The 22,562-nt window shown below is 38.6% G+C and overlaps 1 protein-coding gene across 1 annotated transcript in view; it reads left to right on the forward strand.

The window, feature by feature from the left end:
- The first annotated feature begins 3,417 nt into the window (after positions 1–3,417).
- Positions 3,418–22,562, forward strand: part of BTBD17 (BTB domain containing 17) — a 74,191-nt gene continuing 55,046 nt past the window's right edge. The window contains exon 1 of the mRNA XM_044085134.1: positions 3,418–3,584. Within this exon, the coding sequence (XP_043941069.1) occupies positions 3,500–3,584 (85 nt within the window). The 5' untranslated portion in view covers positions 3,418–3,499. The remainder of the gene's footprint in view (positions 3,585–22,562) is intronic.

The raw sequence follows: 22,562 nt of genomic DNA on the forward strand, positions 1-22,562 counted from the left end.
GTGACATTTCCTGTACTGGATTTGCTACACTAAATTCTTCACTTTGCGGATAATCCATGACTTCCATGACTTCAGTTTCTATTTGTTTAACTTATACCTTACTAATCTTCTTTTCTGTATTCCCGTTTGTTTTTTTTTTTTTTTTTTTGCTATTGATTATTTTGGCTTTCTTGTGTGCATAATATTACCCATAGCAGATCTCTTTTTCTTTCCCATGTCTATGTTTCTTTTTTATACCTTTCACAAATCTCTGGTTTTGTTGTTTATATTTTTGTACTTTTCATATTGCTTCTTTTTCAGGTGTCTCAACGTTTCTTCCATCTATAATTTTTTTTCATGGATCTGTTGTATTAATGAACACATTTTATTTGAAGCTTTTTGACAGGTTTTCATGTGCATGTATTTTTTCCACTAATTTTTATTAGTCTTCATGATTATTTTCTACCTGGAAATTCTGGGCTAGTGCATAATAGTAGCAATTCATAATTTCTTCCTTATCTTCAAAAGTGCATCTGCCATCTTTGTGGCTCTTTTACGGCCTGTTAGTTTTTGTGTTTTTTGTGGACTACTACTTCCTTCTACAACAGGGGTGCCATCCTCCCCTGAGCTTGGCCTAACCCAATTGTATGAATGTCTGTGTCTTGAGGTTTCTACACTGTCATTTTTTTCCAGTCCTGGCACCAATGTGCACACCAGAGTACCTTTTTTATCTTGGGACCTGTGTGCCCATCTGTCTTTTTTATTTTTAACCTCCCTCCCTTTCTCCATAATTCATGCCATATAAAATACAGACTATATATCAGTGTCATTTTTGGTAACATTTTGTGAAACAGGGACCACCACATGAAGTTACTCCCCAAGACTTGAAGATGAATTCAGTTCCATTAGTACTACTAATTTCTCATTTCCTTAGAATACTTGTTCATTGTACAGTACTGCCTACTCACAGCATTGATGTCAAAACAAGACTTCTGTATTCCGTATGTATTATAAACTTCAGAATGTATTGTAAAGTACTGATCACAAATGTGATAACATGGTGCCATGTCCCTTATTTCAGCAAGGGTATACACTTTACACATCATGCAGTGTAATGGGGCCTTATAGCAAGTATGACCCTATCCTTCTTCCACATCTATGCAGCAGTCTTTCTATGCACCATGATCGTGATGCTCATGTCAAGATCTCCACATCAATAACTCATGCAAGTGCATTGCGCATGGCCTCATATTGTGCAGCTAAACTCTGCAAGGTTGCATGTGGGTTATTCATGATTTAAAAACCTACATATGTGTCTGCTATTTCAGATCTTGTTGGGCTGCTGGCAGCACCCACCATGTCCCCAACCTGGTTTTACCCCCATCCTAATGAGTGTGACCCTTATGTTATGCATGGTTCAACCTTCCCATCACCATTTGTCCCTCTGTATGTCTGTATCCACCTCTTACCACCCCAAGCTTGCATGCATAGCTACGTCTGTCACATGTATAGTTTTATGTATGAGTTTACCCTGCAGGCTGATGTAATCCCTCTTTCCATACCCTGCTATCCCATACCATCATCATTTCTGTCTTTATATGTAAAAATGATATGTCTCACCACAAAAATAATATTTTGCTTCCCCCCCAGCCTTGCCCTTCTCTTTGTGGGGTCCTTGTGTGTTTCTCTTCCAGTTGCTGTTACCCCATCTCTACTTCTACCCTCTACATCCCCTTTTTTTCTCCATTTTTTTCCTGATAAGGGTGGCCACAAGTGTGACCCACCATATTAATTAGTATATAGTTTTGATGACTGTTATACTCATATTTTGAGCTCTTCTGCTGTAGACAGTGCTGTCATAGGCACCAGCTCTACTATTTTTAATGGCACCCATTCCAATGGTCTGTTCTTCACTACAAGATTTGCACTTCCAGTCATAGTAACATACAGCATTTAATCCTGCATACTCGTGTTGATATGCTCCACTAGGTAGCCTATTGTCTCTATGGGGAGCATCATGATACAAGTCCAATGTGTAAGAATTCCACATTAGTCTGCTCTGCAGAGAGACAAGATCTCTGCACAGTTTAGTGTCAATAACTAGTAGCATCATGGAGCAGTTTGCCACAGATAAAAAGAGTAGTTTTGCAGTTGTCCAGTATGTAATTGTATATATTTATAATTAATCTTATCACAATGCAGATCCACACAATGTGCAGCACAGCGGTGCAGTGAATTTATGAATCTCAGCCTGTGTCTGTCTGTTCTGTATGTGTGTCCGTTTGTGTATGTGTGAATATGTTTTTCCGCATGTATTCCATGTAATATGGGTGAGACAGATTGGCCAAACCAGTGATCTAAATTTTGGATTGAAATTGCAGACTATCTAGCAAAACAGAAGCACAGAAACATAGCGGAATTCATTTTTACCTTTCTTGATAATGGTATGCAATTGACTGGTACTTTACATCCCCCCTGCACAGCAGTTATACATATTGTTATAAAACACATACATCACACTTCCACCTTTTACTTTCCAATTTAACCAGTGACCTCACAGATATATTACCTTTCCTGAAGAACAGATATGGAGTTTGACATAGAAGTATTAAATATACTAAAGCAAAAGGTTTACTTTCCCAGAATTTAAAACATCTACTGCTACTACCAGAGTGCAAAAAGAAAACAAAATTAAAGAAAAGTACTGCAAATATAAAGGAGAGCCCAGTTAAGATATAACTGAATTCTTGGCAGTGAGCTCTATGAGTGTCCGTAGGACCTAGCATCAGATAAATGGTACTGGAGAGGGGGAATTAGAAACAGGAGTAGTATAAAGAATAGGAATTCAAAAACTCTCAAGAGAAATGCTGAACTGGATTAAATGGGTTTAGATTACTGCTCTGACACTTCCTGCATCTGTAATGACTTTGGTTGCCATGGAGTGTCTGCAGCTTCCTCTAATATGGGCCTGTTCCGCTACATTTGTTGCGACGCATCAAGATGGGGGCAAAGCTGAGGTGCTTACATGTGCATGAAATCTCTGTGATCAATTTGTTGAACATACTAACAACAGAAACTGAAATTACTTCCAGCTTTGAGATATTCCATTACTTTTTTAAATTTCTTGTCTGGTCTCTGAAGGGCTACTGCCCAGGACATATTTCTCCTGCCTAGTGGTACTGAGATTTAACAATAATGAAACTGGTAAGGACTATTTTTTTCCTTTTTAGTCAAATTTTGTATTCCTGATGCAAACACTATTGAGCGCATCAATGCACAGGATCAATAAACTGATCATTCTCACATTCTGATGTAGGATGCCACATTGCTTGAAATGAAATCAAAGTCTAAGCGGTTTCCATGGCAATGACCCATCCAGTTTCCACCAATCAGTGGCATCATAAGCAATTTTTCAGCTGGCTGAAAGGGACAATGTCCTATATAAAAAAGCCAAGTGCTTTGTATATTTACCCTGATAGTGTATTTCACTTGTACAGCTGTTCAAAGTCATCTTAGAACAATGGCTTGTAGGGATATCAGTAGCGTTTTTACATGCTGGTCCATTTTGATTCTTATAATGCTACAAACTTTCAGTTCTGAAGGAGGTACGTTATGATTTTAAGTCATATTTTTTGGTGGGATATTGAGACAATGATGCATTGTTCTTCTATGGAACTAGAGGGAAGGGACATTCTACTGCATGTTTAAAGTTGCACTGTTCTGTAGATAACAACAAGAAAGTGAGTGCATGTGTGTGTGTTTGTGCGTGTGTGTGTGTGTGTGTGTGTGTGTGTGTATGTGTGTGTGTGTGTGTGTGTGTATGTGTGTGTGTGTGTGTGTGTTTGCATAAGATGATTAGAAAGCATTTGTTTCACTTTCTGCGCAATCAGCTATACCTTTTTGGCAGAAAATAAACATATTGCCTGTTACGTAATTTTTGAGGTCACCCAGTATTGCTGACCTGAAATGAAAGTTTGTTGCACAAGTTTCCAGCATAGCGAATAGTACAACATAGTAAAGCAACTTTATAAATGGTATCTACTGTGACTTAGCAAACCCATGGAACTCATTTGGTATATGATGTAAGCTAATATCATGCATGTGTGGCAATGTAATATGAAATGTATCACTGGCATGAAGTAAAAGTATTTTGGGTTATGAACCCCTCACAGGCCTTCCAATAACTATAAACACTGTTTATGTCTTTAGTGTTTTTAGATACTGGAGGGGAGTAATGCAGATATATTTGAGGGATCCAACTGTTAAAGCAAGTGCTGCCTTGTGACAAAAAAGCCAGTCTTATTTATTTATTCCTTTAAATAACTGTTCCTCATCAAGATACCACTTTTGCAAACTAAGCAGATAAAAGTTGTTTTGGGGCTTGATGGTCCATTCTTGCCTTCTTGTACACAGGAAAACATGAAGACATAGATAGCAGATGTAAAAGTGCCTTCTTGTTTGGAGGGTGTCTGTAGTGTGTTGGCTCTGCTTGCACCTACTATGTTGTTCAAAGATGACTGTCAGATCTCAGGACACAGCTCCATTTCCCTATTAATTCAAATGTCCTTGGAATGTTAGGTATCATGCTTTGTACATGATTTTTAATGCCTAGAAATATTTAACCCTTTTTGTAATTTTTCTGATGCTTTGCTATCATCCATTGCACTTTATTTCTCATAGCATCACAGTTTATGTTAGAAAATAGCTGGCTGCATTGTATGGAGGGATAAAGTCCTAACTGTTTTGCAGAAAACACAAACAAATATCAGACCCATTGCTGGCATGACTGGTTGAGGATCAGAAATGACGGTCTGCCACTGAGTCAACGGTCATTTGGGTGAGGGTGATGACCAATGTCCATAAGTACTGGTGACAACTAACAGGCAAAGAAACAGCAGAATGCAACGGGCTGTGAAATATGCATGGTTTTGCTATGCAAGGCTGCATGCTGTAATCTCATTTAGGTGTTTGGCTGAAAGCATGCAAGTGCCATCGTTTATCACTGCATTCCCCACTTTGGAGGCATATATGGCAAGTAACAGGACAGGTGGGTTTAGGGGCACAAAGTAAAAACACTGCAAAGTTCTCAGGATAATGCCACAGCAGGGGTTAGCATGTCATCTTTACCAGTCAGCTTTAGAAATTAAGTTTCTACTCCTTGATTCTTTTACCATCAGAGGCAACATTGGCCTAAAAGGCAGACTAAACACTGTGGCTAGGGGTTGAGAGAAGGCTTCCTGTGGCCAAACTAATGGCTGAGATGCTACAAGGGTGAAAAAAAACAAAAATGAAGATTCTCAAGTGAACCTTCCTAATAATTAAAACAAAAGATGTAATGTAGTACAATGAGCCTTTTTCTGTTCTGTTTATCACAAAGTGTGAAACAGTCTCTCGTATACCTTAGTAAACAGTATGCCTAACTAGCCTGTTCCCAGCTCATCCATCTTGTAACACAGTCCCATGCTTGAAAATAACAAGCTGATATGAATAAATGTATCTCAAATGGCAATAAATATAATTCCCACTGCATGTGCAGATGAGACTGCTAGAGTAGCTTTGACAGTGCCTAAGGTCTTCTTCCCTGTTGTTTAGGTATTAGCCACCCCCCCCTCCCACACACACACACACAACATATATGTCTGACTCTGTTCATCCTGTTCTTCAGGCTTGCATCTTATAAGTGAACAGAGGAATTCTTTCATGCTTACAGTCACCAGTGAGATCTGTGATTAAACAACTGATTAAATTCTGTTAACACTGTGTGCCCTACCTTCAGCAGTGCAAAAAGAGTATTTGTTTAGCTAAAATCCCAAAAAATATATAAAAAATGTTCTATTTGTAGTATATTCTGACAAAAAGTACTGCATAGTAAACTCAAAACATAGCCTTGAGTAAGAAATTAACTTCCTGATTTGCTCCTTTCAAGCAGCCATAAAACCTTGTTTGTTATGTAAAACCTCTTTATCTAGCTAACTGCTGTGAGAATATTTCTATGTTTCATACTATGGTGACTAAAGGCACTTTCCACATTTTAAAAAGTACATTAAACATTTTTTTGCAACATGTTGCAACTACCACTTCCCACAACAAAACTAAGATTTTTTGAATCAGCATCATAACAATGGTTTGTAGGCCAGGAACACCCTTCATCATTTCCTTTGGTTAGGTCAAGCCTGTAGGACACTATATACTGAAAAGGATGGAGAGATAGTGTGCATGTATAATAAAACCATCAGTTTGCCTACTTAGCCATTGCAAAGGGGCATAACCTTTTACGAGACTGAAGTGCGTGCCTAACAAGTGGTATTTCAGGGCAGTGAAAGGTAATGTTATTGTTCAATACCCTCTTTAAGTAGCCGAATATCTCCTTTCTGTATTTTGCAGCTTCCTACTGATATAGTGTGCAGGGCACTCATCTCTTTGAATGTCTTGGGATAGCACTGTCCCCAGACATACCTCCAGTATGTCAGTATGCAAGACAAACTCATTTGCAAAATCAGGCATTACTAACACGTTTAAAACATTGGAACATTTTTAATTCATTAAATGCTCTGTCTGCTTCAAGAGACATTGGCAGCTTTCCCTAATGAGAGGTCTATCAAAGGCCAGGAAATATTCATGGAATTAGGCAAAAACTGTCTATAGTACCCCACTAATCATGTAAAAGCCTTCATTTGTCTCTTAGTAGAGGGTACAGATCATTTTATGGCCTCTTATTTTTTTTTCTTCTATTCGTTGTCAGAAGAGGGCACAGTATATTTTTATGGCCTTTATTTTTTTTAGTCATGGTCTTTCAACCCGTCTTCCTATAAAATCACCAAGCACTTTAACTTCCACCATACCCAGTTTACTTTTATTAGCCTTCACATTCAAGCCTCCCTATCTTATGGTTCCTAACACAGCCTGCACTTTACATAAGTGAGATTACCAGGCTTCAGAATGAAAAAAACACATCCCCCAGGTGTGCAGCAGCATATTATGAGTGAGGCTTGAATATTTTGCCCATCAGCCTCTGAAAGGTGTCTCAGGCTCCATGGAGACCAACTGGTAATATGTATGGAAATAGATACGGCTTCAATGATTTATCCAACAACTATCTAATGGTGTCTGAGGCTAAAATCTCTGAGAACACTAATTTCTTAACAAAAATCCTCTCACCTCCTGCTTTAATACTTTTAATGAGGATTCCTCTATCTGCACTTCAGGTAGAGATTCCATGATCTTTCCAGTATGACCTTCAGCTTGTGATATTTTTACACAATTCCATGCTTCTTTCAATGGCTTTTGCACATTAATATGATAACTTTTTTTTTGCATTTCTCTCTACTAGCTGTCTAGACATTTAGATAACTGCATTTATGTTTTGTCACCTCAAAATATCCCTACCATTTGGTTAGAAGTTTTGTTTTCCACTGAAGACACTAAGATTAGTACCTGATCTCCTAAGTTAAATTCTACAAATTGGGTATTTTTTTTTGTAAACACTTTGATGTACTTTCTGGCGTTTCTGTGTGAGTTCACTTACTGTGGGAATTACCGGCTTTAATATATCCAGCAAACTAACATAGTGTTCGGTCACACTTCAAAAAGTATATTTTCATCTTCCTATGCTTCCTTAGCAACATCAGTCAGCCATCTTGGATGGCTATCATACAACAGTTCAGATGGGGTAGACCCATTTGAAATTTGTGCCACTTCTCTGAAAACAGTAAACGGTAAATAGTGTATCTACTGGTCCTAGATGTTAGCATTTGCATCACCAGGTGTCATCAGCATGGATATCAATGTTGTATTAAACGTCAGTATTAGTTCATTAGTTTGTGGTTGGCAGACTGCTTTGATCAGCACCCCTGTCCCATCACCCCACTCTGCAACACTATTATAAACCTGCTCCAAACAGGAAACAACATCAGCAACAAGCACCAGTTGCAACCTCATTAATGTCACTTAGTTGTTGAAATGGGTAGAAAAAACACAACACTGTCACCAGCTTGACATTTTAACTCTTCATACTGAGTTACAGACTAAAAGCTGGACTTGCAGTGTAAGACAAGTTTCTGTACTCTCAGGAAAACTTGCTTAAACTTTAAATACTGATTATATATGGAATATGGCACTTTGTGGATGCAACAGTCAGGAAATTATATATCAAACTGTGAGATGCATACCTGAGGGCAAACAAAAGGCAACAGTTAAAAAGACATTTTGGTACATCTCAAAAGTATCTGTCCATCCATCCATCCATCCATCCATCCATCCATCCATCCATCCATCCATCCATCCATCTATCCATCCATCCATCCAAGTGCAGATTACGGTTTTGTGCAGCAAGAGCTTGTTTTGAAAAGCAGTGAGCATAAGACAGAACCAAGTCCCTGACTGCATACCAGACCACCACAGTGCCCCCATTTAAAGGCACGTGTAATCACTAGTTCATCTATCTGCATGATTTAGAATGTGGGAAGCAAAACCACATATGGATACAAGGTTGGTAAGCAAACACCACAAAGAAAGTACCCTTGATGGAAACCAGTGAAGCTACCCACTGCCACTGCATCAGGGTGTCAATCTGTTGAGATAAAATGTTAACTCTTATTGAATGGACAAATATGTTAATGAAATTATGTTTTTTTTTCATAAACTTTGGACTGTATGCACGCATGTGTGTGCATGTGTACACAAGCATGTGCATGCATATGTGTGTGTGCCTTTGCTTGCTTGCTTGTGTGGCCAATTTAATTTTCACAGTTATCAGGGGTTTTTTGTAATATTGGTTGGTGGTTTTGCCTCTTAATTAGCAGTGAAGAACAAACAATCCCCATTATGACATATCCAGTAAGCAGTCATGAGGAAGGAAAATAAAACGCTGGCACCTCAGTTAGTCACTAGTGTTTCAGTATTCCATGTGGCTAGTCCAATAACCTTGTAGACATTCGATCTGGGAGCTGGAATTCCACTACTGAGACATAATTAGCATGGGATAATGTATCTCCTTCTTCAGTACTCACTTGTTCAATGAGGAAAGTGTTTGCATTTTGAAAATAAAATAAAGTGAAAAAGAAAATAGGACAAGGTTTAAACGGCTTTACTTTGTTTTTCTTCCTTTAAGATGTTTTAAAGTGGGAAGACAGATGGCTGGCTTGCTGCTGGTGCATTTGGATACTGTCCCTCTACTCAGTGCCAGGAAGCTGGCATGATTAGTCCACAAGTAATCAATCAAATAAAAGCAACTGTTGTTCATGCAAAGTATTATAAAAAATGTTGGAAGGCTGCACATTTGTGCACTAATCATAGAGAAAGGAAACAGTGAGCCTTACTGATTTGCTCTACTTATTGTCTGGGGATGCAGGATATCTTAGCATTCTGTGTTTCTTTTCATAAGTTCTTGAAGTATTCTACCATAGTAATTCAGTTATTTTGAAGAGGGGGGGTCACATCTAAGTCTGTAATTTCCCTTTCTTGTGCCTGCATTAGCATCACAGTGTGTCCCACTCATTCTGGGGGAGCTAATTATACCTCAAGGTTGATGGTATCTGTAAGGGGGAAGTCAGATGTCATATTATGTGGTCCTTGGTCTGGTCTTAAACTCATAGGCATGATGTGTCACTCATTTGATGAAGAGTCACAGACAATATAACACATTCTGTGGCAAAGGGATAACTGAAAGACTTTTAGATGGACTGCATTTAAGCTGATTTTCTCTCCCTGCCTTTGGTGCTTGCTGTAATGTCAGAATACCAATAGCTCACAGAAACTGCATTTCTAAAGAACAGACAAAAGAAATACAAAACATGCTATCTATATCCCTTGTATCAGCAGCACAATCACAAAATACCTGAAAGGCTGGTGTTGACAGTTTCAAATCTCCACGTTATTGCTTGTTTCCAAAATGGTCAGCCTTCATAGAGAAAAGTATTTATTTAATACACCTTGGTTACCTGGCTATTTATGCTAGGAGAATACTAAGTAAAAGAAGAATCCCAAGGAGAAAAGCTTGGGACAAATTCAGGCAGTAGTGCTTCTGCATAAAGAACTGACATTTATGATTTTGCATTTGATAAAAATGTGATGTTGATGTAAGTCATATGTGATTAAAAAGTATGTAACTGTATACTTGCTATATCTTCATTTTTTTACAAGACTTACATGAAAATGTGTGTGTGTGTGTGTGTGTGTGTGTGTATGATGTGTGTGTTTGAACACATGCATGAATGTGTTATTATTGTTTTTCTGTCCACACAATCTGCATAGCTGAAATTTTTACATTAAAGTAAAATGTGAGTATGTGACAGAAAACGTAAAAAAACAGCAAATATGTTTAAAGTGTTGTGTGAGATTTTTTCCACAGGACTCCAGTGAAAAGAGGCTTTTAGTTCACTCAGACTAACCCAGACAACAATTCGTAAAAAATAAATAATTAAATAAATATATATATATATACAAACATACATAATTCAATAATACATAAGGAGAAGGGGTTGTTTTGATGCTAGCAGTCAATTATACTGGAAGGATGTTGCATATTTTAAACAATGACAGTATTTATGAATTTACATCGCCTACTGGAAAAAATTACTTGTTTTTATTGTTGACCTAAAAGAGCTGTTTGGTTAAAGGACTATATCAACTAAATTAGTGTGACGTATAAAGAAAAATTACTTAAGTAAATCCTGCCAAAACAAACAGTCCAATGACAACAGCTGATCTCATGATTCAAAGCTAGATAAAAAAAACACTCAGTGTTGAAGAATGGCTTAATAAATATTTTGTTTAGCTCTTTCGTCTATAAAAGCAGACAATCAGGACAAACAGAATAAAACATTTCTTTAGTTTATATAGGATTCACAACCAAATAACGTTGCATAAACTTAATGCTAAAAAAGGCATCATCATCCCTTTGGTAAAAACTAATTCCCCACTAATTACCACATCAATGGGAGCCCACTGAACACTGAAGGTGTTATAGGAGATCTGGGGATGCAGGTTGACAGCAACCTGTCCTTCAACCACCACATTGCCACTGTGGTCAGAAAGTTCTTCTATGTGGCACATCTCATTACCAAGGGTTTTGCATCCAGGAAGAAAGAGGTCATCATCTCTCTTTATTCTTCCCTCATTAGACCAATCATTGAGTATACTGCCCCATTTGGCATGTACCTCACTAGACACCTGCAACAGCTGGAGAGGCTATAGAAGTACCTCACGAAGAGGATCCTAGGCATTAAACACGTCCTACATGGACAGACTCAAAATACTCCAGCGATTCTCTGTTGCATATCACCTACTTAGAGGCAATCTCTGCTTGACTTACAAAGCCAAGGCCAATGCAGCTCTGTTAGAAATGCTACAGCTAAAGAAATCCCTATCCCTCTGCACCACATGCTCCAGAGACCTCAACCTCATTACCACAATCAACAGATCATGCTGGAAGGACAGGTTCCTCACCCAGAGACTGCCCATGCTCTGGAACAGACTTCCCATTAATGTCAAACAGAGCACCTCACTGTCCCTCTTCAAGAGAAATCTTGATGAGTGGATGGGTAATAGAATGTTCACCCCTGGGATCACTTCAGTGGCTCTACTTGATAGAGGCATTGGGAACTAACATTGGGTGGCACTATGACAGGGCACTTCTATGGGCTAGGCTTGTAAAGGCTCAAAGGCCATTAGCCTAGTACACACCTATCAACCTATGAACATCACTTCCTGCTAAATTCATCATAATACTTTCAACAGGAAGTGATATAACTTGATTTGATTGTGGATTCTATATAAACAGTTAATAAATCTGTTGTTTAATATTTTTGTCTCTCAAAGCAAACTTCATCAGAACAAACAAAATAAAACATTACTCTGGTTAATACAGCATTCACAATCAAAGCTTGCTTTTACTTTTCATCTGATACTGAAAACAAGCCAGTTTTAGGGTTGCCACCTTTTCAAATGCCCAGTGTGGGGCATTTTTTTGTAGAAACATCAGATTTTGCATTGGATACCCATGGCCAGTACAAAGGACATAACTTCCCTTTTTTGCCTAAATAAAAGCTTATTCTTGTAGCATTTTAGTTGCTTATTCTGTTTCTTATAACATTTAGGTGTTTCAGATAACTGTTTTATGCAACTATTAAAGAAAATATAGAAACATTTTTGTCTCAAAAATCTCAGGACATTTGTCATTTTTTTTTGCAGTACACAACTGCCCAAAGAGGGACTGTCCCTCACAAAGTGGGACAGGTGGTAACCCTAGTCAGTTTTTGACTGCTTCTGATTTTTTTTTCTAATTTGGATTTAATTACTCCTTTCACAATTGGATACTCTTATGTATTTGGCTTCTGTTATATAAAATATTTATTTTGGGAATATTAACTTTAAGTCCTGCCAATCTTAAAGGGGTCAGCATGACCTCCACCTTGGTTAAATGTGACTTCCAGTCTTCTGAATAAATTACTATGTCATTATGGTATGTTGTTGAGTATCTGTTATCAAGCTTCAAATTTTATCCATGAGCCTTTGAAAAATGGCAGATCTCAGTGAAGTTCAAAGGGTAAGACAATATAATGAAAAATACATTAAGGAACAGAGAATTTGTTTATTTTCTTTGGCTTCAGTGGTGAGAAGAATCTGTCAGTACCACTTGGTTAAATCTGAGATGGGGGGGGGGGGTAAAAATCTGGTTTTGTCTATTTGCATTGCACAACTTTCAAATCCGGGCATGTCATTCAATTTTCAGAAATTATTTAAAAATGTTATGGTGTCATCTGGTTTAGGAACAGACAGAATTTGACTTCAGAACTGCACAATAACTCTTAGTTTAAGCAAGAGTTTCATTTCTTCACATGTTTTTTGTGGCTGTGGTATCCTATCTTGTTTCAGGTTTACTTTCTCCCTGGCACAGTTTCAATATGATGCTTTATTTAAGCTATAACTGATGACGTAGTGTGGTATATTGAAGATTTACCCACGGTTGGAGTGGTTTAATCATGAGGGAGAAGCTTGAGAAGCCAACCATGTGTAAATTTCAATATACCGCAACCACGGAGTCGGTTATTGCAATTATACAATGACATTATTTAAGAAAAATATACTTACTTTTCTTAAATAATGTCTTTGTATAACAGCACATTACTGTTCTTCTGCGGCTAGTGGTAAACTGCTTTCTTGTGTTGCTGTAGTGGGCATGTGTATGGGACTTGCATTCCCACGAATACCCAGTACATCAATGCTTTGAATCAGAAGCAACGGAGAAAAAAAAGTCTCCATTGCTCCATTTTTGTTTTCTTTTTTTTTTAATTAAAAAAAAAAAAACTTTATGGCAGTTTAGGGGTAGGAGAGAGACAGGATGGAAGAAATACAAGGGATATAAGGTATGTATGTTTAATTTTAAATAATGTACCTGATTTCCCAAGTATTTTGTCCAAGCTGCCTCTCTGGTATGTCTGGAGTCGAGGCTAAAGATTTTATTTTTATTTTTTAAGAAATAAAAATAAAATTTAAACAATATACCAATGGAAAGAAGTCCGGGTGACCAGACCTTTTTCTGTTGGTATATTGTGGAATTTACAACGGGCACGGTAGTTGGGCTGGCTAATCAGCATGCACATTTTCAAATATAAATGGGGAGTCATTGTATAATATATCCATTCTAATAGGTAATTTAGAAAAATCTTGTCAATTTTTAGGAAAACCGTCTTTACTTGTTGCTTCCGGGTCTTAGACAATGTTTCGTATATTTGAAAAGTGGGTATGGAATTGTGTGACACTATCTTACTGGTGTTGCATATGTGTTGCTACCGGCTTCTGTTATGGTGTTCTCTGATGTTATATGTGATAGTTGGTTTTTTTTGTTTGTTTTTTGTGTGTGTGTGTGTGTGTGTGTGTGTGTGTGTGTGTGTGTGTGTGTGTGTGTGTGTGTGTGTGTGTGTGCTTTGTGTTTTAAATACACTGACATTAGATTTGGGACTTTTATGCTTATGCTTCCATTAAGTGGGAGATTTTTTATTTCTTGGAATTGCTTATTTTAGGTTTATGCTGATTTGGTAATCTTACTGTTTTTCACACTCCAGAGTGAACTAATCATATTTTATGTTATTAGGTATTAGGATTTGATGCTTTTATTTTATGGTAATATTTGTGTAAGTGTAGTGACAGATTCCTGTCATCCCCGAAGCCAAAGAAAATACAGCAGTAATCTTTTGTATATTTAGTGATTTTTTTTTCTGTGAATATTATATTTTCCATTTGCAGTCTAGGGGACATGTTTTCTATTCTGCTCTACTGGAACTTTCCCCATCATTGTAGTTTACAAAGCTGCAGAGCCAGCCTGGCTTGTTTACTTTTATGTAGTCTATATCCACCAAGTGTTTGGAAGCAAGGCTGTTATTGAAATACAGTGGCTTCTGTCTCAATAGTGAATTTCAGTATCTGGGCTGTAATGTAAACAACTGTTTCACGTATGAAAATTTGATTTGATCTACAGAAGAAATAAGTTGTTATGGGAGATTCTATGCCTCTGTCATAAACAAATTTGGGTTTAGCAGGATGGGAAGATTCCTGCTTGGATAATAGGAATGTATTCAAGGATATGGGGCTAGATTCCAAAAGGCTTGCTCTCAGTGTAAGTGACTTACTTTGTTGTAAGGCCTTTCTATAAACAGGCTTACACCAGGGGACAGATTACAAAACATCTGATCTCAGTCTGTTCTCAGTGTGTCATTTAGACGGAGAGCAAGTCCTTTGGAATCAGGGCCATGGTCATTGCACACATTTTATCAGTTATCTCTTTTTATTTGGTATGACACCCATGACAAACTTACTTTATTTGTGAATGAAATGAACCAAAGTACCATTTTTTAACTTGACTTTGTGTTCAGCCATTGAGTGAATTCATTATCTGAATTTTCAAGTCAAGCTAAGCAGGTAACTAAAGAATTTCAAGTTAAATATTTCTAAGCATAGTAGTTTTGTTAATTCTTATTTACCTTTTCAAAGTTATCTTCAAATGTGTATTAAAAATGCTGATGAAGATTAATTTGTGAGGGTGATTAGGTTATTATATTCAAAAAGTATATCTTTATTCAACTGTTTCTTCAGGTAGGCTACCATTAAAGAGTTTATTTAGGTCATTTGCAAAAAAAGTGTGTGTTGAGCATTACAATAAATATTGGCCAGTTGTAAGTTCTGACACCATTTTTGTATGAGGTAAGAGTCATAGAAGGTCAATTTCATTTCATAATGCCTGCTCTTAGATATTCTGTTCAGATTCCTTTGACATCAAAAACATTATTCAACAGATGTGTAAAGTTAATCTTGGTAACACTTAACTGATGCAGGTGGTTGGTACTGCTCAATGATTTTCTGAATGAAAGGTGGATGAACTTAACAGAACTGGTGGAGATTTTGGATAATTTCAAGGCTGAGAAGAAGGGGAACTTTTCCATGTGATGTGCAAACAGTGTAGGTTTATTAGTACCTCCCGTGTTCATAGAAGTGATAAATGCCATTAATCTCAACAAAATCTTTGGAAAAGTAAGTAATTGTGAACAATTTGCTCAGTATTTTTTTCAAACTCACCAACAGTTATTAATTATGTACTAACTCTCTCTCTCTCTCACTCTCTCTCTCTCTCTCTCTCTCTCTCTCTCTCTATATATATATATATATATAAATCTTTTTTTATATTGTTTATTTTCCTTTCCTAGCATCTATCCATGTTAGGGGCTATAGAGCTTTTGGCAGCCTAACTGGTGCTTTTATGTTGCTCTCCTTTAGCCCCAAAGAGATCGGGGGCATGTGGAAGGTTCCCTAAAGCTTTGATGACTGGACAGTGGTCATATCCTTGGCAGCATATAACTCCATACACTCAAGCTGCTGCATAGGTGGTCTACTGGAATAGCTACTGTTGTGTTATGTTTGCTCACATAGCTGTTCTTTCTTCTCTGGTGGAGCTTTTTTCATTCTGTGGCAAAGAAATGAAAGAGAAAACCTAATCTTCACATTTCATGAAGGCCTTGGGGACCTAGAGCGTGCTTTGGTTGGAAGGTGCTTGGTCGCACTTAGTACTGTGCTAGATAACAGGTGTGCAAGGTTGTGGTAAGGACCTTTATAGAGCATTTTTTGAGTGAACAGTGTTTGGATAAGTCAGAACCTGGACTGTGTGTTAGTACTTTCCACTTTTTGCAGTATTAAATAGTGAAGATTTAAATGGAAACCATAATGTAAACTTCACAGTTTTGTTGTGCATTGTTTCCATTTTGTTGAATAAATGTTTATTTATACTACCCATGGTTATTCCATAAACTCTTTTTGCTAATGATTTTTTTTTTGGTGGGGTGGGGTTTGCATGTTTTTTACTGCTGTTGTCATGCGATCTTTGAAATTCCATTTTTTGCAGTTTTTTTTTTTCTTTTTCAGTGCAATGCTATTGATAAGATAATTACAGGCATTTGCAGACCAATGGGCCTGATCAGCTTCATGTGCAGAGCCATGGAGGGACTTGTCATTGAGTTAGCTGGTCAGGAGAATGGGAGCCTCCAGACACTGGACCTATCTCATTTTGGATTTGTCAAGGTTAGACTGAGCTTGCTCCACCTGGTGGATTTTTTTTTGAGGGGGTCTCCATGGCGGTGGATGATGGTAGGGTGGCGCACCCCACTCACCTTGAACTAGTTTAGGCTTTTGACTTTGTTCTCCATCTGGGTATGGTGGAGGAGCTAAGTAAACTGTGGGTGAACCCCTATGTCACCTGCTGAATTGCCGGCTGGCACGCGGATGGTATGCAGATAACTGGAATGGGGAAAGTTTCCTCCACAGCGGAGACCAGTCACCAGTGGAGTCCTACAGGATTCTGTAGTGGGCCATTTCCTGTTTGGCATCTACTTTTTGGCAGTAGGATCCCATGTCAGTGGGCTTTGGCTGGCTTAGTTTATGGAAGCTTGTAGGCTGGGAGTAGTAGTTGAGTCCCCAGGTGGCTTGACCATCTTGCAGGAGGGCTTGTCTCAGGTAGATAATTGGTGCTGTGGTCAATGACTGAAACTGAGTACTAAAGGATGCATTCCTGAGTCCTTTGGAGGGTCATCTATGCCAGGGAACTACCACATTAACAGTGCACTCCTGGGAATTGACCTGGTTGTTTGGGATTTGGGAACCTGTGTTGACAGTGACCTGGCTTTTGACTGGCATATGTCTATTGTTTAGGGGAACCTTCTGCATTGTACAAATTGTGTGTGGATGGATTCTGTCAGGTTCTAGGGTTTTCATTGTCCCCCTTTGCTGGTCCCTCATTGAAACAGTCATTGACAGTAGTGTCCTATTTGTCATGTTCTCAAACTGGCACTCAGCAACAACTGCACTGAGGATGCACCTCCAGAGTGCATGCTATTTGAATTGGCAAGGCCTTTAAGTCATCCATCTCTGTAAAGTGGGCAAGTGAGAGGCCAAGACTGATTGGACCATTAACACCCCGGTAAAAAGGGACAGGAGGTGAGAGGCACTCTGATAAGGGAAAGAGGTATTGGAAGTAACAAAAATTCATGTAGCAAGCGACACATCAAACTTCCCATTGAGCCGTTGGATGTGGGACAGTACAGCACATCTGCAGTTTGGACAGAAGTTTGTGCTCACCAAGTCTGGGAAAAACTGCCCCTGATTTCTCCCTTCCAAATCTGAAGCTGTTCTGTTTGGCAGTACTGCTCATGGATGGTGATTTCCCAAGTCAATAATTGCCAGTAAGAAAGGCTATTCACTTTCTCAACATGACACTTCAAGTGCTGCATTCAGCAGACCATCCTAGATGTGATTATGCTTGTCTTTATTGGTGGCTTCAGACTTCTCCATCAGCCCCACCAGTAGGAGAGAAATCTTCTACAACAGTAAACACTTAACTTCATTTCCAGTTCTGTTCTTCCTAGCAGCTTCATTGGCCGTGGCACAGTATTTGTGTTAAAGAGGGAGAGAACAGGACTGAAGGGTCGTTTTCGAGTGGATTTCCAGTTGACCAAGGGGGATTGTTTCATATCAGCTACCTGCTACAATCAAGAAGGCCTGTAAACTTTTGCTGAGGATTGTAAAGTGGGATTGTTTGACATCGGCCATGTCCTTAAACTAAGAAGGTGACCGTGTTTTATCTTTTTCTGCATTATTTTTATCTTATGGGCTGAAGGTTACTTCTAATTGGTATTTTGGTGCTTGTTATTTTTTTTTTTTTTTAAGGAATAGGCATCAAGAGCCAATAACATTTTAAGTGTTTGCTTTATTTTTGGCGGGCATGTTTCAGTTTTGAGAATAAGATGCTCAAGGCAAAGGATAGAGGTTGAATGAAGAATATTCGAACTCCATGAATACAAGGGTCTTATACTGAATGGGAATAAAATTCCCTTAATGATGTATTTGTTATTGATATATTCATATGTGGAAAGTGTTATGTACTAAACCATTTTATATATAACATGTCAATAGGGGCCTCTGCTTTGTTTTCTGTGTGTTCACACTTATTGGTTGTTGATCTAACCTGAAGTTTCATTCCGATTTATATCATTACACAAAATGGGTGAATGATCTGCGGTGGTGGTGCTGCAGTAGCATTGTCGCCTCACAGTTTGACGTTGCCCGTTCGATCCTCAGTTAGAGCGTCTTCTGTGTGGCGACATGCGTGAACGGGCGTTCCTTCGTTGAAGGTTGTGCGTTAGGCCCGGCAAGCCAGCACGTAAAACTCTACTGCCGATCATTAGCGGACCGGAGTTCCGCTGTGGTGACCCCTAACTGGGAAAAAGCCGAAAGACACAAACAAACACAAAATGGGTGAATATTTAAATAAGTAATTTGGAAATAATATTCGCCAAATGCTAAATCTGATTTTGGAAATATCAGCATGAGAAATGCATTAGGTGTTTAACCTTTCTTCAGATAATATGACACTAGTGGCCTCTGCATATATATAGCAGTATTCTGTCATTTAGCATGTTTTAAAACTGTGCTGCTTTTGTGTTCCGTGTATATATGACTCGCATCTACTGTTTGTGGTTCTAACTTGCAGTTACATTCTGACTTACATTATTAGACAGAATAAGTTGAATATATATATTTGAAAATTGTATAAAGAACTAGATTACACTAGATACCATTTATGTTGGGATATATATGTGGCATACATTAGGCTTTTGAACCCAATGCTTTGTTTTGAGTTTTTAACAGGAAATGGACAGGGCATATTACAACTTATGGGACTAAGAACACTATCCCCTACATTGTTTACAGGCAGGCTTTCTAGGGGAATGTGATGAACTCCCTCATATATGCAAATTGTGATTCATGATAAAATACTGATTACAACGTAACCTACAGTAGCAACTACAGCTTTTTGAATTGCTATATAGGACCTTGCAACTCTGTTTTTGCTTTTTATCAAAGCTATATGTATGTGTCCTGGATTTTATATGATAGGATATAAGTGTTGTTGTTGGGAACACACATCTTTGGTAAATCAATAATCCTCGGACGTTGCTTTTTCCTCATTTAATAATTGTTATTTGAGAACTGTGTGTTAGTTGGTTTGGGCTTCTCTGCATCATCCATTTTTTCTATAGACAGATGGTTATATTACTTGGATAGTTGCATACACACAAGGGACCTATCTAACTCTCTCTGACCTAAATATCTAATCTGACTTTATCTACCATGCTCACTTTTCCTACTATAATCCTTACCCCTACATCTATCCTAATCATCATTCTACTTCCTTTGTATCACGCCTCCTCTTATACCAACTTCCACCTACACTCTATACCTCCTCCTCCACACCCCCACCTCACAAATCACTTCCACAATATCTCTGCCTCTTTATCTCCCTCTGACCCCATCCTTCTCTTAAAAGTAAAACTCTTCCGAATCCCTACTAAATTCTACAAATCCAAATCCACCCCCTACCATCCATTCCTAACCAAACACAATCCTCACAAACTTATTCCCCTTCTCTCTTACCTCTGCTTAGCAAGCAACATTCATCCCAACCCAGGACCAAACATTTCTCTAACAAACAACCCTAGCTCCAACAACAAATCCACCAGTAAATACCTTAAATTCCTCATCATCAATGCCCAAAGCTTAACAAATAAACTTAACCTCTTTCATGCCTGGCACAATCATAATATACCTGACATTGTAGCTATCTCTAAAACCTGGCTAAAACCACACTTAACCGACTCTGAATTCCTTCCCCCCGGTGATCAATTTCTCTGATCCGACCACCTAAGTAAAAGAGGTGGTGGTGTAGCTATAATCTGCTCCAATCATTTGTCCATCACTCCCTACCCTAACTCTATCCCTTCCTTTAATAATGCTGAACTTGTAACTGGCCTTCTAAAATTAAATGACCATAAAAATATCTGCATCATCTCCCTTTATATTCCTCCTGGTAACAACACCAATACCCTGGAAGACATCCTCTCCTGGACCTCCTCTAATATTAAACTTGAAACCTATATTATGAGTGATGTAAATATTGACTGGCAAAAAATCATCTACCCTAATCCTACCATTTCAATCAATCTCTTCAATTTCACTCAACTCATTAACTCCATTACTAGGTCCAACAAAACCAACCCTCCAGGCTCCATCCTAGACTGGATCCTGGTATCTCACCCTAACAAAATAACAAAATCTGGTGTCACTCCTGACACATTAGGAGAACACCTCCCTGCCTTCACCCATAGAGCTACACACTCTTTCTCACATTCCTACCAACTCTTACATACTCACATCCTCGCTAACCCTTCTACCTTTTCTGACTCCCTTAAGTTCATTAACTGGAACCCACTAAAAACCCTACCTTTAGACGATGCCGTTGACTGTTTCAACTCTACATTCTTAACTGTCCTAAACTCCCTAGCTCCTATAAGAACAAAAAGAGTTAAAGCTAAAACCGTCCTATGGCTTACCAAAGAAACCAAAAAAATTATGCTACAAAGAGACAAAACCTGGAAAAGCTATCTCCAACATAAACAGCCTGTATTGTTACTTAAATACAAACAGCTGCGAAACCAAGCTAAAAAACAAGTCATTAAAGATAAAAAATCCTACTACATCAAATGATTGCATACACACAAGGGACCTATCTAACTCTCTGACCTAAATATCTTTTCATTTCTAATCTGTCTTCATCTACCATGCTCACTTTTCCTACTATAATCCTTACCCCTACATCTATCCTAATCCTCATTCTACTTCCTTTGTATCACGCCTCCTCTTATACCAGCTTCTACCTACACTCTATACCTCCTCCTCCATACCCCCACCTCACAAATCACTTCCACAGTATCTCTGCCTCTTTATCTCCCTCTGACCCCATCCTTCTCTTAAAAGTAAAACTCTTCCGAATCCCTACTAAATTCTACAAATCCAAATCCACCCCCTACCATCCATTCCTAACCAAACACAATCCTCACAAACTTATTCCCCTTCTCTCTTACCTCTGCTTAGCAGGCAACATTCATCCCAACCCAGGACCAAACATTTCTCTAACAAACAACCCTAGCTCCAACAACAGATCCACCAGTAAATACCTTAAATTCCTCACCATCAATGCCCAAAGCTTAGCAAATAAGCTTACCCTCTTTCATGCCTGGCTCAATCATAATATACCTGACATTGTAGCTATCTCTGAAACCTGGTTAAAACCACATATAACTGACTCCAAATTCTTATACCAAATAAATCATGCAAAAAACCCCAAACAATTCTGGAGCTCTATTAATTCCCTCCTCAAGCCTGGTACAAAAAACATCCCGTGTCCTGATACTAGTAAATCTGAACAAGAAATCGCCAAACTATTCAACACCTTCTTCACCTCTTCTATTGCTGATCTAATCAAGACCTTCCCCAACAATAACCCTCCACCCCCCTCTGCTCAAGCTTCCTCCTCCTCCTCTCCTACACCCCCTACTTTTGAACTTAAACCTGTATCCACCTACCTTATAAAAAAGCTTCTCTCCAAACTTAAACCTTGCACCAATGCCCCCGACAACATTCCTTCCTCCTTCTAAAAAATTGCCTTCGACGGTATTGCTCTCCCTATCAGCATCCTGATAAATAGATCACTACTTGAGTCCTATGTACCCATACTATGGTGTTCTGCATTTATTCTACCACTCCACAAGGGTGGTAAAAACTGTAATGCTTCCAATTTCCACAATATAGCCATCCTCACACCAATCTCTAAACTTCTTGAAAAATGCATACACCTGCAGCTCATGCCATTCCTTACTGAACACCAGCTACTCTCTCCTACCCAACACGGCTTCCACCCTGGACACAGTACCAACACCGCCCTTCTATCCTTCTTACATTCTGTCAGTCTAGTTCGAGACTCTGGTAACATAGTTTCAGCTGTTCTACTAGACTTAGCTAAAGCTTTCGATATCATCTCCCACACCCTTCTGTTAAATCCATCTATCGAATCTCTACATCTCCCAAAAAACTTTTTTCCTGGTTCTCCACCTATCATTCTGACAGGTCCCAAGCTGTCAAATGGGGCCAGGCCTCCTCCATTTTCCTCCCCACCCCTACAGGAGTACCTCAAGGTTCCATACTAG

This window comes from Protopterus annectens, chromosome 10.part0 (genome assembly GCF_019279795.1).
Source record: "Protopterus annectens isolate FY-2018-M chromosome 10.part0, PAN1.0, whole genome shotgun sequence".
Classification (NCBI taxonomy): Eukaryota; Metazoa; Chordata; order Ceratodontiformes; family Protopteridae; genus Protopterus; species Protopterus annectens.